The 15,481-nt window shown below is 49.6% G+C and overlaps 1 protein-coding gene across 1 annotated transcript in view; it reads right to left on the bottom strand.

Moving 5' to 3' along the window:
• Positions 1–15,481, bottom strand: part of MORN5 (MORN repeat containing 5) — a 23,767-nt gene continuing 8,286 nt past the window's right edge. The window contains exon 5 of the mRNA XM_080668597.1: positions 1–205. Coding sequence (XP_080524723.1) covers positions 126–205 — 80 coding nt within the window. The 3' untranslated portion in view covers positions 1–125. The remainder of the gene's footprint in view (positions 206–15,481) is intronic.

Raw genomic sequence — 15,481 nt, forward strand, 5'->3', positions numbered from 1 at the left:
GCCACTAACTGTAGAAAGCCTTTATTCCCGAGTCAAGTTCAGGTTCTTAACTATACAGCCTGCCACCAGGGCCAGCCGATGCCAGTAGAGCAGGGGGAAGCCTCTGGCCGAGGTGGCTGCAGAGCTCACAGCGTGGGCCTGTGACCCACAAACTCGTCCCAGCCCTTCCGACACGTCCGGATAATCCACTCGTGCTCATCGTCATCTGCAAGGGAAGAGGAAGAGCTGGTCATCACGGGGGCTCATGGTGCCTTATCTACCCTGGGAGACCCCCAGGTGGGGTCTTGGGATGTGGGAATTCCAGCACCCCGGGGTGGCCCTGGTGGCCAGTCTCTTTAGCCAGCTCTGTGTTGGGAAGGAACAGACCTTTCACTAACGATGGATCCTTCAGTTGCCTGTGAGTGCCTGGTCTTGGGGGAATTGAACACAAAAGGGTTTATAGCTGGTGGATGCTGCTGATGGAGGTAGGAGTGACAGCGTCTGGCTACTCTAAGCTGGGCAGCCTAACAGGTACTCACAGGGCAGCTCGCTCCGGCATCTGCCCAGTCTCACATCCGTAAACAGCACCCCCAGGATGGGCCAGGTCCTGCTGACAGTTTTGGGAGCCAGAGCTTTCGGATCTTAGTTTCCATTCTGGACCCTTCCAAGTACCTGTGGTTCCCAGGGGGCTGACACCCTCTTTACTCAGATCCTCCCAGTGGGCAATGGAGAAGGCCCATCGTGTGTTTATCTCCCTTAACATAATCCTTGTGACCAAATGACCACAACGATCCCACTGTTCTGCAGATGGACACACAGGCTCAGAAAAGTCAAGCCACTTGTCCACAGCCAGTGTTAGTGTGTGGAAAGCCCGAACTTCAACCTCGGGCTGTTTGACTACAAGGCCTGACCTGTTTTCTAAACCTGAGAGAGCGCTGAGCGTAACACATTCTTCAGCCCACAGTCCACCACAGCCCACAGTCCATCTCTCTATTCCAGGCCCCTCTGCAGACTGACTTGATTTGTATTTTTCCCCTTATCTCCTCGCCCCCAACCAGACCCAGCCCCTCCCCAACTGCGACAGAGACTCGAATGGTGGGATATGTACCCCTAAACATGCATGCAGCTCTGTAAAAAATGTATAGTTGTTTTGTGTGCGTATGTGGTTTTAATTTGCACAAATGGCATTGTGCTGTGAATTTCATTGTCTTAATTTTTTCACTCAGCGATACATTTCCAAGATCTATTCTTGTAGCTACACATACATCTAGCTCGTTGCTTCTTGTGTTTATGCTGCTGAGTCGGCTCTGACTCCTGGTGACCCTGTGAATGAGTGAGGGCCACAGTGTCCTGTCCCAGCAGCCCTGCTCAGCTCCTGCAGACTCATGCCTATGGTTTCTTTCATGGAGCCAATCCATCTCGTATTTGTCTTCCTCTTTTTCTGCTTTTCCCAGTATTACTGTTTTTTTCCAAAGAACCCTGCCTTCTCATGATGTGCCTAACATAGGACAGCTTCAGGTTTGTCATTTCTGCCTCCAGTGATGTTTTAGGCTTAATTTGCCCTAGGACCCACTGCTCACCAGTGCTCCCCTACAACACTATATTTTAAATGAATCACTTTTTTTCCTGCCAGTCTTCTTCACTGTCCATCTTTTGCTTCTGTACATAGTAATTGGGAATGTGAGGGGGTGGATGATCCTAGCCTTGGTCTCTAATGACACATCTTTGCTCTTGGTAATCTTTCTTAATTCTTCCATTGCATGGCTTTTTTTTTAAACTGCTGCCTAATATTCCACAGTAGGCTTCCATCACGTGTTGCTATCCATCCTCCCAGTGTTGGACATGCAAGTTGCCCCCAGCTTCTGTTACCAGGAATAATGTTGGTTCAAACGTTCTTGGGCATACCCCTTCATGGACATGTGGGAGAACTTCTCTGGGTTACACTCCATGAGAAGGGTCATCGAATCGTACACATGCTTCATTCACCAGTCTCCCAACTAAGCCAAGCCCTAGTAGCACCACGCTGTCTGCCTGCTGTCCCTCCCTCATTCCTGGTTCCCCCTGTGCCTGGCCCTGGGGACAAAGAGAACTAGCCCAAACCCCTGCCCTCAAGCAGTTCTCAGGGCTACAGCTCTTGCCTAAGAGAGGGAGGATTGGACGACCCATCCTCCTTGAGTGACAAATGGCAATAGCTGGAGAACCAGGGGACTCCCCGAGAGCTAAAACAAAAATCCTGCCCTCCGAATCAGATCCCCCTGCCCACCGTCCTCTGCTGTAGAAGCACCGCGTCCAAGATCAGGGAGAAGGCGGCATACTGACAGCCTTCTGTGTGCTTTGTGCTTTACAAACACCAGATCTCATTGATTCTGTGATCGCCCAATGGGGCAGGGGAGATGCCCCCCATTTTATAGAGGGGATGAGCCTTGTCCCAGGTCTGCATCCACTGGAATTCAAACCAAGGCTCATCAGACTCCAAAGCCTGACTTCCCACTCCAAGGCAGAAGTGATGGTGCTGGAGGGTGACAGGACCCCCACCCCCACTATTTCTTCACAGGTGGCCCAAGGAAACAGGCTGGCTGCCCGGCATGCTTGGAAGAATGCCCTAAGCGGCTAGTGGGCCTCAGTTTCCCCTGGGGAGGCTGCCTGGGAATCTGAGTGTGGCTGCCAACCCCGGGGTGGGGGTGGGGGGAGAGTGGCGGCACACAAGGAGTTAAGCGCTAGTGAAGCCCACTTTTGCCACCACACGGAGCAGCCTGGTTGGTAATTACAGTTCTGAAGTCTCCAGGCTATTCGAATCAGTGCAGCTGCAACCTCTTCAGTGGTAACCCCTGAAACCAGACAAACCGGGTGTATTGTGCGGAACCAGTCCTCGGCCCCTCCCTGATCGTTACAAATTGACAGCAATGGACTTAACAGCCCTCTTCACTACCCCTTTCACTCTCTACCTGGCTGCACAGCCACCAATTTGAATCGCAGATGCCTCCCCTCCCGGCAGCTGCTCACCAACCCTCCCTCCACCTCCCTTGCCCACAGAGGCTCCAGGCCCTGCCAGGCCAGGGTGAGGCATCCCAAGCACATTTCATCAATATTTAAAATGGAATGAAACCTGCCGCTTTGATTAATGCCTCCCAGATCCCGCGAGTTGTGATTACTATTTTGCAAATTGCAATTGTTGGAATATGTTAATATGATTGTCTGAGAACATCTTCACCTTCTCAGATAATTTCTCCCCTTTTGGGCAGGAGCGGGGAGAAGAGGAGAAAAATGATGGGGAAAAACACCCCACAAACTCTTTAATCAATTGTAAATTATTACCCTTGGCACAATTGCTGGTGGTTCAGAGGGAGGAGGAGGGAGATTTCTGGTTCGGTGCATTTATTTTGAAAAGTTTTGCCCCCCCCCCCCGGTTGGCCCAGTAATTCCACTATGGGACACTATCCTGAGGGAATAATCTATTTAGAATCAAGAAAACTGAAATAAGCTACATTTGCAAAAACAGCTGAGTGATTACTTTGTCATATATTCATTCATTTAACAAATTATTTCCAAACACCAACTATGTGCTAGGCATTGAGTTAAATTGGGGAGGAGGTGTAGGAGGGGGACACTGAGTCACGTGAGGGGATATTTAGCAGCAATTGAAAATATATGGCTATGAAGTCTGTATTGCAACATAGGAGAAATGTTTTTTTATATGATAAGTGAGAAAGGTGGGAAGAGACAAGACACAAAATTACACAGCATAATCTGTGTAAAAACTGTGCACAAGAGAAAAATTAAAAATAATAAACCGAATGTGAATAATAGTCAGCTCTGAGCAGTGGGGCTAGAAAGGTTCTTCTATTTTTGGTAGTTTCAAGTTTCTCATTAAAGTGTTTCAACAATAGGAAAAAATAAAAATAATTATTGGCTTTTTTCCTACCCTCCAATTGAATGCCTTGTTAATTTCATGCATTTTAGTAATTGAAATAAAATATTTGTAGGTTCCTCAAAATACCAATAGGGTGCTTAAACTTCTAAACAGTACAAAGACCCAGCATAAAAATGTTGATAACAATGCGTAAAGTTGGAGACTAGGCAAATCTCCTGTGTGGAAGAAGTCCAAGTAATTTATGGGAATGTGCTACCTTCCAGGAGATGGGACATAACCCCGCTTCTTAAGGGTGGGCTGCATAGCGACTTCCTCCCAAAGAGGACAGTCTAGAAAGGGAGTGAGAAACATTACAGTGCAGAAGCCTGACAAGCACACGTCAGCCAGGTGGTCAAGGTCAACACCAAAGTCACCAGTCGCATGGACAGTGTGTAGCCTCGATACGATGTGATGCAAACGGCACTTTATCTCTGTTGTCCAAAGGCTTGACTCGGGCATTCTTCACGTTTAGATCTGACTGCTTTGGGGGCAGAAATATTTCTCTATCACCTTCTGCAGCTTTAGAAGTGACCTTGCTGCCACCTGCATATACCCACCTCCTACCTCCCACCCAATGGGTCTCACCAATCATTAGGAGAATTGGGCTTCTTATAGAGAAGAAAAGCAACCTGCTGCAAGAGAGACCCCAAATCTGACCACGGGCTCCCCTCTGAGAAGCCTTCCCTGAAAAGGCTCTCCGCTCCTTTGCCTGGACTTCAAGGCCCTCCAGATCCTCCTGCTTCTGAGCCTGCCGCCCGCCCCCACTCGCCTCACACTGTAAAAGGTAGCCACCTTAAGGTACTGCAGTTGCCCGTGGGTACATGCTCACCAGTACCTCTGGGCCTTTGTACATGCTGTTCCTCATTGGGGAACACCCTTCCTTTCAGGACCTGGTTCAGGTGCAAGGCCTCCCGTTTCCGGGCCTTAGTACATATGTAAGTAAAGAAAGACCTAAGCGAGAGTATAACAATTGCGGTATGTTTTACACATGTACACTTGACAAATTAATGCTTTTAACATAAGCAACCAAATGTAATATAAGAGTGTTATTTCAGTATTTCTTTCAAAGAAGTATAAATCCACAGTGCACTAGAGGCCCTGTGACCAGGAAAGGGGGTGTGAATTTAGAGTTGCCTGATGAACATGATTTTCTTTCAGTCCTGTCACAATCCAAACTGAAGGACCCTCATGAATGTGTGTGGCTGGGGCCCTGCCCTCCTGGCTGTTCTCTGCCCCCATGGGCCCTGCTTGGATGTCACCTTCGCTGACCCAGGCCAAGGTCATGGTGTCAATCACAGTCACCGCCACCAGCCCGGGGCAGCCACATCTGATTCACTTCAGGTCTTCAGGCTCCAGCACAGGACTTGTACTTAAAATGTACCTAATAAACATATGATGAATGAATGGATAAAGTAATGTACATTCAGGGACATAAAAGTAATAGGATTATTACCCTGTGGGATTTGGACAAATGGGGAAGACTTTCTTCCCCTCCCTCAGCAAACGGAGCTCCTGAGGGCAGAGCACATGCCAGGGCCGCCAGCTGCTGTTTCCTTTTCTGACTTGAGGCCATGGATTGAGCAGCCCAACCGCACCAGGAGGATGGGTTGTCTGGGTTCATACCTGGGCGCCAACCACACTCAGAAAGCTCAAAGCCCTGGCGGGCCTGGGGCCTGCCTCACAGTGAGGGTGGGAGGGGCAGGCCTGCACAGGCCACTGCGTGGGGCCCAGGTCACCCAGGGTGTCATTAGTGCAGTCTGCAGGTCAGCGGGCCGGTGAGGAAGGAGAAAGTCTGAAAATCTCACAACAGATGCAAGGCAATATTAGCCTCTAGCTGGTTGGCAGGGAGGCAGTGTGGCATGATGGGTAAGAGTCCAGGATTGGAGCACGAGCTTGGAGCACCTCTTTGGGTCTCCTCCTCATCTATGAAGGAGCCTGCCTGGAAGGTTTCTTGTGAGGAGCAAGTGAGATCATTCCTCAAAAGTACCCAGCACAGTGTGTGGTGTACAGGAAATGCTCCAGACCAGAAGGATAGTCAACAGTTGTCTCTGCAATGTAGACGACAGGACCTGTGTGACAGCACAGCACGGCCTGGAGTTCTGGGTCCTACTGAGCCCTGTCGCCAACTTTCTTGGTGACCTTGGACAAATCACTCTCCCTCTCTGAGCCGGGCTCCCTGTCTCTATGGGGGCTGTACCCAGCCCTTCCCGCAGAGGGCAGAGTGAAGACTGGTCAGGATGAATAACACGAGGGGGGCACTCAGGAAGTGGGAGCTAGGATCACCATTTTGACGGGTGCCTTCAAGGGCAAGATCTTGAGGGACTCGTCAGAGCACCCCTGGGACTTCTGGTTCCCTGTGGGGAAGGAGGCGGCATTTACACAAGGATCATCATCCTCAGGATGAAGAGCGGCAGCCCCGCTAATGGTTTTTGTTCAAAGCAAGGTGGGCAGGCTGGGGCAGGCAAGCCCAGAGAGGGCAAACGGGCGGATTCGAGTTCCTGGGACCCACAAGCTGAATCTGCTACCTCTTGGCACACCTTTGAGTCAAGCACACCTGCGGTCACCAAGGCTCTGCAGCTCCCACCCCGGGGGTGTGGGGTGGGGCAGAAAAGGGAGGACACCTAGATGAAACAAGACGTCTAGCTTTGGGGGAAGGGCAGCGCTCACGCTGGCCAAGCTCCTAGGAGGTGCCCAGCTCTGTGGGCAGAGGGTCATGTCTGTCCTCTCCTCAGTGAGTGAGATGGGGTTGTCCCCATTTAAGATGAGGAAGCTGAGGCTTAGAGAGTGAATCAATTCACCCACCTTATTCCACCAGGGCAGAAAGGGTGCTGGTGCAAAATTCACACTCAGTGAGTCTGTGCATGGACACAGACGGGCATGTTTCCAAATGGGTGAATGCGTGTGAGAACCTACGGGTTGTGTGTGTGCAAGTGTGAATAGGTGTGTACTGTGAGTGTGCAAGTGGTGGTACTGAGGTGAAGCGGAGAAAGTGCGCGCATGGGAATGGTCAGCGCCTGTGACACGCAGTGTGTGGCTGGCCGGGGCAGTGTGTGAGCGCCCGAAGTCTGAGTGTGTGTGCGATCAGATGCCGAGGGAGGAGGGACATCCAACCTGCAGAGATGGCTCAGTGCTCATCCAAACTGCCAGGCAGGACAGGCTCTGGGGAAGGAGGCTCTGGCGTGGGGGCTGCACTCTTGTCCTGGGGTCAAGACCTCTGTGTGAACCATGGCTCCAAGCCAGCATGGGAGGTACACCTGTGGACAGGTGCCCGGCCCAAAAGCCCAGCCACACCCTCTGTGCAAATGCAGGGCTACGTGAGCTGGTGGGGCGAGGTCAGGCCCTGAGCGGGACCAGGGCCTGAAGTGAGGGTGGCCACACCCTCGTCACAACTCCTGACAAGAAAGAAGCTTTGAACTTTGCTGGCAGTGGTGGTGGCCAGAGGCCAAGGCCACAGCATCACCAATATTGACTGGGTTTGTTGTCTAGGCAAAACCTGCAAAAAAAAAAAGGGGGGGGGGCCACTTAGGACTGCTCTTGCTTTTCCCTGCAAAGGAGCATCCTCTGGGTGTGGTGGGTGAAAGGTGGATTAGCCCCGGCTGCTTCGCCCGCTGGGAACTAGAGGTGCAGGGTGCAGCACCCACAAGTTCTTCAAGGCCTGTGCAAATATAAGAGGCTTGGAAAAATGATTGGCTCTAAAATAAAAAGGGAATCTGTAAAGCTGAACTTAATGCTATAATTAATGCATTCAGGCTTAATTATTAAATTTAGAAATCAAAACAATTTTATTATACTTGAAACCAATTTGTAGGCTTGGTTTCCTCGTTTTTCAAGAATTCTACAGTATGCACATGGCTCTTCAGAAATTGCAGCCGGTTGTTAAAAAGTCTGGTGGTCACACAATTTACCAAGCAAAGTTTAAAAAATCCTTTTGAAGTGTTAAAGCAAAAAATCACATTTAATGTGGTAGTGTGGATATGTTTTGTTTAAAAATGTTGAAACCATTGGGGTGTGGCCTCCAAGGTCAGACCCAGGGCTGGATTAGGGCTGTGGCTGGGGAGGGCTGAGTCTGGGCAAGGACCATAGCTACCAGGTAGTAGGAACCACTTCCAGGTCCAGTGCCATGCCCTGCACTTGGCAGGCCTGACCTCATGCAATCCTCATAAACACCTCCGTCACAGGCACAGCTCGGGTTGTCGCCGACGGGAGTTTTAGGACCTTTAGTTGGTGGGTAAAGGAAAAAGTGTGCATCGTCTTGATAACCCTTGGGAGTCTCTTAGGAAGTCCCTGTGCAGTCATCTCATTGAATCCACAGTCAGTATCCTGACATTGTTGGAACAGTTATTTCTGCGATTGAGGTCCAGATGCAGACCACGTTGGTAAAACATACATATCCTCAAATACTAGAATCATCTTGAATGTGGCAAGGTGCTCACGTGGCAGGAGGCATAGAGGGCCCAAGACCATCTGAGCCATGTCTCCCACACTCACCCCAGAGCGAGTGTGTGCTGAGCAGGGGGCGGGGGGAAGAGATCAAGTCACCAACATCAGCACCACTGCTGCTATTCTGCTTGCTTCCCCGATCCCCACTGTTATTTTTCAAGCACTCATAACTGAATTTGCATGCCCTAAACACACTCATGATGCCACTGCACACAGGCAGCTCTGGGAGCAACATACTGAGGCCGAGGTCACTCGCTTGGCCTCTGACCTCTGCTCCCTTCTGTCCCTGCTTTCCAGCTGGGTGTGGATGATGGACCGAAGGGCAGAGGCCTGGCTGTTGGGACCTCTGTCTTCCTTCTAGCAGAAGCTGAGGGCTGAATTAAGGCTGGGACAGTGAGACATTGGGGCTCAGTGAAGGTCTGGGTCTGGGGAGATCCAGAACAATGCTGAGGGTTGGAGAGAGAGCGGGGACCTGCAGGCCTCCAGTCCAGTCTTTGAATCAGAAGCAGGTGGGTGGAGGTCAGAGGGCAGTTTGTCAAGGTGACACTGGCTCCTCCCTTTGGAGCACAGAGTTAAGGAAGCCCCTTCTTCTCAACCAGCACCCCCACACCAGGTGTAAATAATGGCAACTGTGATCGCTGATGTGCATTAAGCTCCTCATGGACCAGGCACGGCTCTTGCTGTGCCCCCTGCATCATCTCAGTGATGCTCACCACAACTAGGAAGGCCCTAGTTCGACCCCCATTTTTCAGATGAGGAAACTGAGGCTCAGAGAAGTTAAGAGACTCGCTCAAGGTCACACAGCTGGCAAAGGGCAGAGCTGGGATCTGGTGGCAGATCTGGCTGTCTCTAAGGCCGGCCCCTAACCACGCCTGCCTCTCCTGCTCCAAGGTCTAGCAGGGCTCTCAGCCAACTGCCTTGACTCCCAGAGCTTCGGGTGAGGAAGAGATGTGTGACTTCTGCCCCTGCGCTCCGGCCTGGCATTCTCCTCTAACTTCTGTTAAAGGAGACAAAACACCACTGCCTGGGTTGACTCCAGCCACGGAAGGGGAAGCTGTGTCCTCTGGATGCCTCTAGGAGGCTGCCATAGGGGGCGGGGGATGGGCTGTTACCAGAATCCGATGGGCACAGGCTGGAAGGGGAATTTCCAGGAGGGCAAGGGGCAATTCCCGAAGGTCAGGCAGGGAGAGGCAGCAAGCTGGGGCGGGTGGTTATTCCTGGAGCAAAGATCCTGGAGGGGCTGATTCCAAGCTCTGTAGGCAAAATTCTCTCTGTGGGTTCAAGTGCACTTCTCTGGGGAGGTCCACAGCGCTGCCTAGATTCTCAAAGAGGTTCATGACCCAGAAAAGGCCACAGCACATCCTGTTGGTTCAGAGCATGGCCTCTGGTGTCAGGGAGACCTGTTTCAAATGCCAATTCCTCCTTTCAGTAGCTGCACCCGTCAGTAGATAACTTACTTTCTGATCCTCAGTTTCCCCTCAGTTTGAGGGACAGTGATAGATTCCTGGGAGGATTGGGAAGGGATTGAGTCCCTGGCACTGTGGAGGTACTCATCCTCTTCCTTTGTACCCCTTTTGCTTGTCGCCGATGCCCAAACGTGCTGGCGGGAGGTGTGAGCTGTGCGGGCATTTTACTTGGCAGTTACAAGTGGGATATTATCCCTCACAAAGCCTTCATTATGGCGCTGCTAACAATACCACAGATAAGGCAGGGATGCTCCTGCCTGCCAGCCTCCAGGTGATTATACATTTAGGTAAATTGCCTTTTGTCTTGCTGAGAGATGACAGCAGGAGGGGCTGTGCGGGAGACTCGCTGGGCCTTTTTCCGGAACCCACAAGGGAAGCCTGGAGACAGAGGTTTGCAGGAGGCCTGGCTGGCAGTGGGAAAGCGGACTTGGAACAGGCTGTGTAAGGTCAGGCAGCTGTTTTGTCCTCTCTGGGTCTCCAGTTTCTCACCTACCAGGTGAAGGCAGCGGCTTCAAGATGAAAGGAGTCTGGGTTTGTCGGGGGCATGGAAAGACCTTCTTTTTCTTTGGCAGGTTTGAGCAATAAAGTAGGCAGAGAACTCTAGGGAGAAAGAGTGTCCTATGGCAATCTTATTGTCCTGGGCCTTTTTGCATGTCTGGGCTATAAGGAAGGTGCTCGCTCTGGTCTTTCTTTCATTAATAAACTCCAGCTTCTCATTCAGAACCAGCTAAACGTCATCTTCAGCTTTGAGTCAACTGGACCTGGGGTCCAAGTCCAGCTCTGCCGCCTATAACCTGTGTGACCTTGGGCAACGCATTTCACCCCACCTCCGTTTTGTCATCTGTACAGTGGAAACGCTGTAATCAGGACCGTATTTCACAGCATTGCTGTGAGGACAAGGTGAAACAAAATAAAATAAAATATGGGAAGTGCTCAAGCCAGGGACTGGGACATAGTAAGTACTCAGTAATGCTGACTGTTAAACTGTCCTGCTTTGTCACCTGCATAAACTATGGGCGCCTTTGAGTATCAATAGAACCATTTCTTCACTCCCATGCTAATGGCTGCATTGCATTTGATGCTAAGAACATACCATCTATTATTCAATCAGTTCCCTCCTGTTGGGCACTTGGGATATTTCCGGTTTTTAACAGTTTAAATAATCCCAGAGAAACTTCAGAGGACCACGTGCTCTTTTATTTCTAGGCGTTCACTCTGCAGCTTCTCTCCGGCTGGGTGGGAGCAGAGAAATGCCACTGTCTGGGAGTACTACACCCTGCCTCTGTGGAAGACGATCCTGGAGCTAGCCTGGCCAAATGGAAAGAGGAAAACCTCTCGGAGCAGGGGAGCCTGAGTGGGGATCCCACTTCCTGCCAAATTTCCTGGGGAAATTCTTTAACCCCACGGAGCCTGTTTCCTCATTGGTCAGACAGGGATCATACCAATATTCCCCTCCCCCTTAGCTGAGTGTCCCGTGCCTGGCAAATGCTCAGTCAGTGTCGACTCTCACCACATGGTGATCTTCATCCTCCTTCTCCATCTGTCCTCACCTGGTGAAGCTGGAATTATCTTCCAAAGACAGCAAATCACACAGGCCATGGGGTCTCTTTTGGGACCCCAATTCACACCCTTTCTTCACATTGTCCATTTAACTGAGCACACATTCAAATGAGGCTTGCGATTTGATTTTAAATTCTGTCTGGAACCCACAGGTTCAAGCACAGAGGGGCCCTCTCTGCAAATAATCACTCGTATGTGATATTTTTAAGAAGCCAAATCCATTGTTTCTGATTGAAGGAAAGTTGGTGCTATTTTGAAGAGCAGCACGATTAAGATTAAGCGGTGGCGTTATCTCTTTAACCATCGAATTACACGCTGTTTGAAAGATTTGTGAGCTCTAGGACATTTGCCAGATGTGCTTGATTCGACATTTCAGACAACAAAGGGGATAATGTTGGTGGGAATCTTAATGGCATTTCTGATGATCAGGATATTCTTTGAGGCTGGTACTGAGACCTTTCGGGAAAGAATTTCAGCTTTTACATAAACTAATTTGGGATGCTCACTCTCTGTCTTCCACAAAGCAAATTTAGTTCATTGTTAGCTGTATATGTTAAAATGGTTATGAGGGGTTTTTTCCCTTTGAATATTAATAATGTGCCTTTCAGCTGAGACACTCGCCTGGGGTGTCATTAATTGCGGGGAGGGAGTAAGGATTAGTGGTGCAGTTATTCTGTAAGTGATTTCTGCTAGTAGCATTGAGGCAAGCAACAGCTACACGAAGAGATGTGTGTGCAAGCTGCCAACAGCTCTGGCTTAGCCTTCCCGGGAGGAATGAAGGTGCGGGGGTGGGGGGGGGGGCGGGCATAAAGGGGAAAGGGGCAGAGTCCATCTTTCAATTTCCCACCATATTAAAGGTAATTATCCCAAATACCCTAAGTGCTTCCTTATTGGCCTGCAGTGTGTAAAGGACCCTTTATAAAATAAGATGGCATTCAGTTTGGGAACTGCACGGTGTTTTTATCTTACGACTCTAAAATGGACCACTGCATTCATTTAGGAACATTGCTGTGGTCCCACTGGGTGCCAGGATCTGTGTTTGGTGGAGGAACAACTGTGAATGAATCATGTCTAGGAGCGGAGATAGCTGAGGATAAAATAAACTACAGAACACGGCTGACAAGGAGAATAATAAGAACAGAATTGGGACCAAGTTGGGTTTGACTCTGACTGTCACCAGCTGTGTGACGAGGAGCAGGTTATTAACCTATCTGAGACCAGGTGTCCTCACTGCAGATAACCCACTGGGATGGCAGAAAAAAGCAGAGATAAGCAGGCAAGGTACTTAGCAAAGGCCAGGCAAGGATCCCCCACAAGGACCATTCCTTTCCCTGTTTCATTTCCCTGAGCTGTGGATGAGAAGCACTGGTCTGAGACCTCTGATGGCTTAAGCTTTCAAGCTTTTTGAGGTGCAGAGAAATATACAGTCATGTGCTGTATAACAATGTTTTGGTCAACCATGGACCACATATTCAACGGTGGTCCCATAAGATTATAATGGGGCTGAAAAATTCCTATCACTTAGTGACATCATAGCCGGTGTAAAAGGTCGCAGTGCAACACATTCCTCATGTGTTTGTGGTGATGCTGGGGGAAACAAACCTACTGCGCTAATTGTATAAAAGCATAGTAGATACAATTATGTATGGTATGTAATTCTTGATAATGATAATAATGACTATGTTACTGGCTTATGTATTTACTGTACTTTTTATCATTATTTTAGAGTGTTCTCATACACCTCATGTTTACCGTGTCTCTTGATTGCATTATTTTCTCCTGTGGCTGATTCAATCTGCATTGTTTTGTACAGTAATATGCTGTACAGGCTTGCAGCCTGGGAGCAATAGGTTATACTATACAGCGTGTGTGGTGGGCTAGACCATCTAGGTGTGTGTAAGTGCACTTTGCAATGTTGGCACAACGATGAAATCACCTAACAATGCGTTTCTCGGAACGTATTCCCTATTGTTAAGTGGCACACGACTATGAGGGGCTGTTTTTATTACTCACAATAATGCATTGCTTATCATGTGCCCGGGGCTGAATTTTATATAATTTGTTGAAGAATATGAGGGACCTGTGGGCAGTCCTCTGCCCCTTTGCCTGCTTTTATAATCAGCTCTGAGTCATGGGACCTGTGTGAGGTGCCAGGGACCCAGTGAGGAATCAGACACAGTCATATAATCCCTGCCTTCAGGAAGCTCCCACTCACGTGGGGGAGATGGGCAAATAAAGCTACTTCTGTCACAGGCTAAGTGCCATTAGTGAGGCTTGTGGGGCACAGAGAAGACACATCTAACCCAGACAGAAAGGTGGAGGGGGGGACGAAGGAGGGACAGATTGGTTAGGGAAGGCTGACTAGAACAATGGCCTAATCAATGGCTGGCCCTGGCCCTTAGGGGGTTGTGAAATCAATTTTGCAGATAGCAACCAGCACTTAAAAAAATTAAATAAAATAGAAAATATCATAGTATATCACTCGTAGAAAGAATACATACATATGTGTGCATGTGTTTGTGTGTGTACTAAGCCATGATATAAATCTTTCCTCACTGCCAGCCGGGGTCTAAAGGTTTGAGAGTCACAATCCCGGAGAATTCTTGCCTGCCCGATCGCCAAAGTCTGGCACATTGTAGGCACTCAAAGACGCTTTGATGAGTGGAGGGATGGATTTCAATTCTCTCAGCAATCCGGCAAGCAGGAACCATCCTCCCAGTAAGAAAGGCATTCCTGAGAACCCAGACCTAGCAAACCCAGACTGGTCAGGCATGCTTGCAGTTTGCAGCTTAGCAATCCCGGGCTTTCCAGTCAGGCCTAAAGCAAGCTTCTCTGTCTGGGAAAGAAGCTGAGGCAGTTCCAAGAGGCTCCACTGGCAAGCAAGCCTTCTTGGTGCCCCACCCAGGTGGCATGTGCTTCAGGCCCCTGTGTTTACTCTGGGATGGCCTCAGTCACCTGCCTTAGGCCTGCATGGCCAGCACCCCTGTGCCTCCAGGATGCCAACAGGAAGTACTGTTTATGGGGACAGACCGGAATGCAGGGGAGAAAGGCTCTGGGGGAAACAGAAGATGGACAGAAGCCCGAATCAGTCCCTGGCAGAGTGAGTCAAGGGTAATGACTAGGTGGCACTCACAGAGACTTCCTTTTAGTGGTTTTTCAGGACACTCCAACCTTGATTTGTCCTATAATATCAGGACCAAAATACCCCTTGGCTGCCTTTCTCCTCCATCATAGACTCTTCAGGTTGGGAGGACCCTATAAATTACCCACCCCAATGCCCTCATTTTACAGAAAAAGAGAAAGGGGCCCAGAGAGGGAAGGCATTGACTCAGGGTGAGCCAGCAAGTAACCTGAGAGTGGGATGGGGGGGGTGGAGGGGGAGAACCTCAAACCCAGGTCTCTGTGCCACCACCAGGTGCATGGGGTCCTTTAGATGTCCCTCTCTTGATATCTTGCCAGAAGGATCTCCTATCTAATTTTATCCCCTTTGATCCCTTCTCTATATGTAACCACAGAAACCTTTCTAAAGGATAAATCAGTTACTTCCTACTTGCCTGAAACCTTCCCTTGCTCCCCACTGCCCTTCAAATGCAAAGACACCCACAATCTTTCCTATTGCCCTCACCCTTCCCACGTCTCGGGCTCCCTCCCTTGCTCTTCTTCCTGACATATTGCTGTCTCACCTCCAGGTGAAATGTGTCCCTAGAAGTGCAGGGTTCTCCCCATCTCTGATTCTTTCATGTGCTGTTCCCTCTGCCTTTAACACTCTTCCCAACCCTGCTGCACTTGTCTGCTTGTATTTAGGTTGCACATTAGATCTTGCTTTTCCCAGGAAACCTCCCTAGCCTGCAGGCATCCTGGGTTAAGTATCCCTGCTAGCTTCTCTTGCAGCAACTTGGTGTTGTTATGATCCATTTTACTGTCAGTTTCTCCCGCTCCCTGACAGAAGAGGCCATGATGCTGCTATCACCTTCATGCAGAATACAAAGCCAGATCCATAGCAACTGTTCAATAAGTATTTGTTGACCAGACAAGCATCAATGTCTGTCCTTCTCCAAACTTCCTAAGAATGGCCTTTCCTTCCCATGATGTATTTTTAAGACTTAATTATTTTAGAGCAATTTTA

This window comes from Plecotus auritus (genome assembly GCF_963455305.1).
Source record: "Plecotus auritus genome assembly, chromosome: 5".
Taxonomy (NCBI): Eukaryota; Metazoa; Chordata; class Mammalia; order Chiroptera; family Vespertilionidae; genus Plecotus; species Plecotus auritus.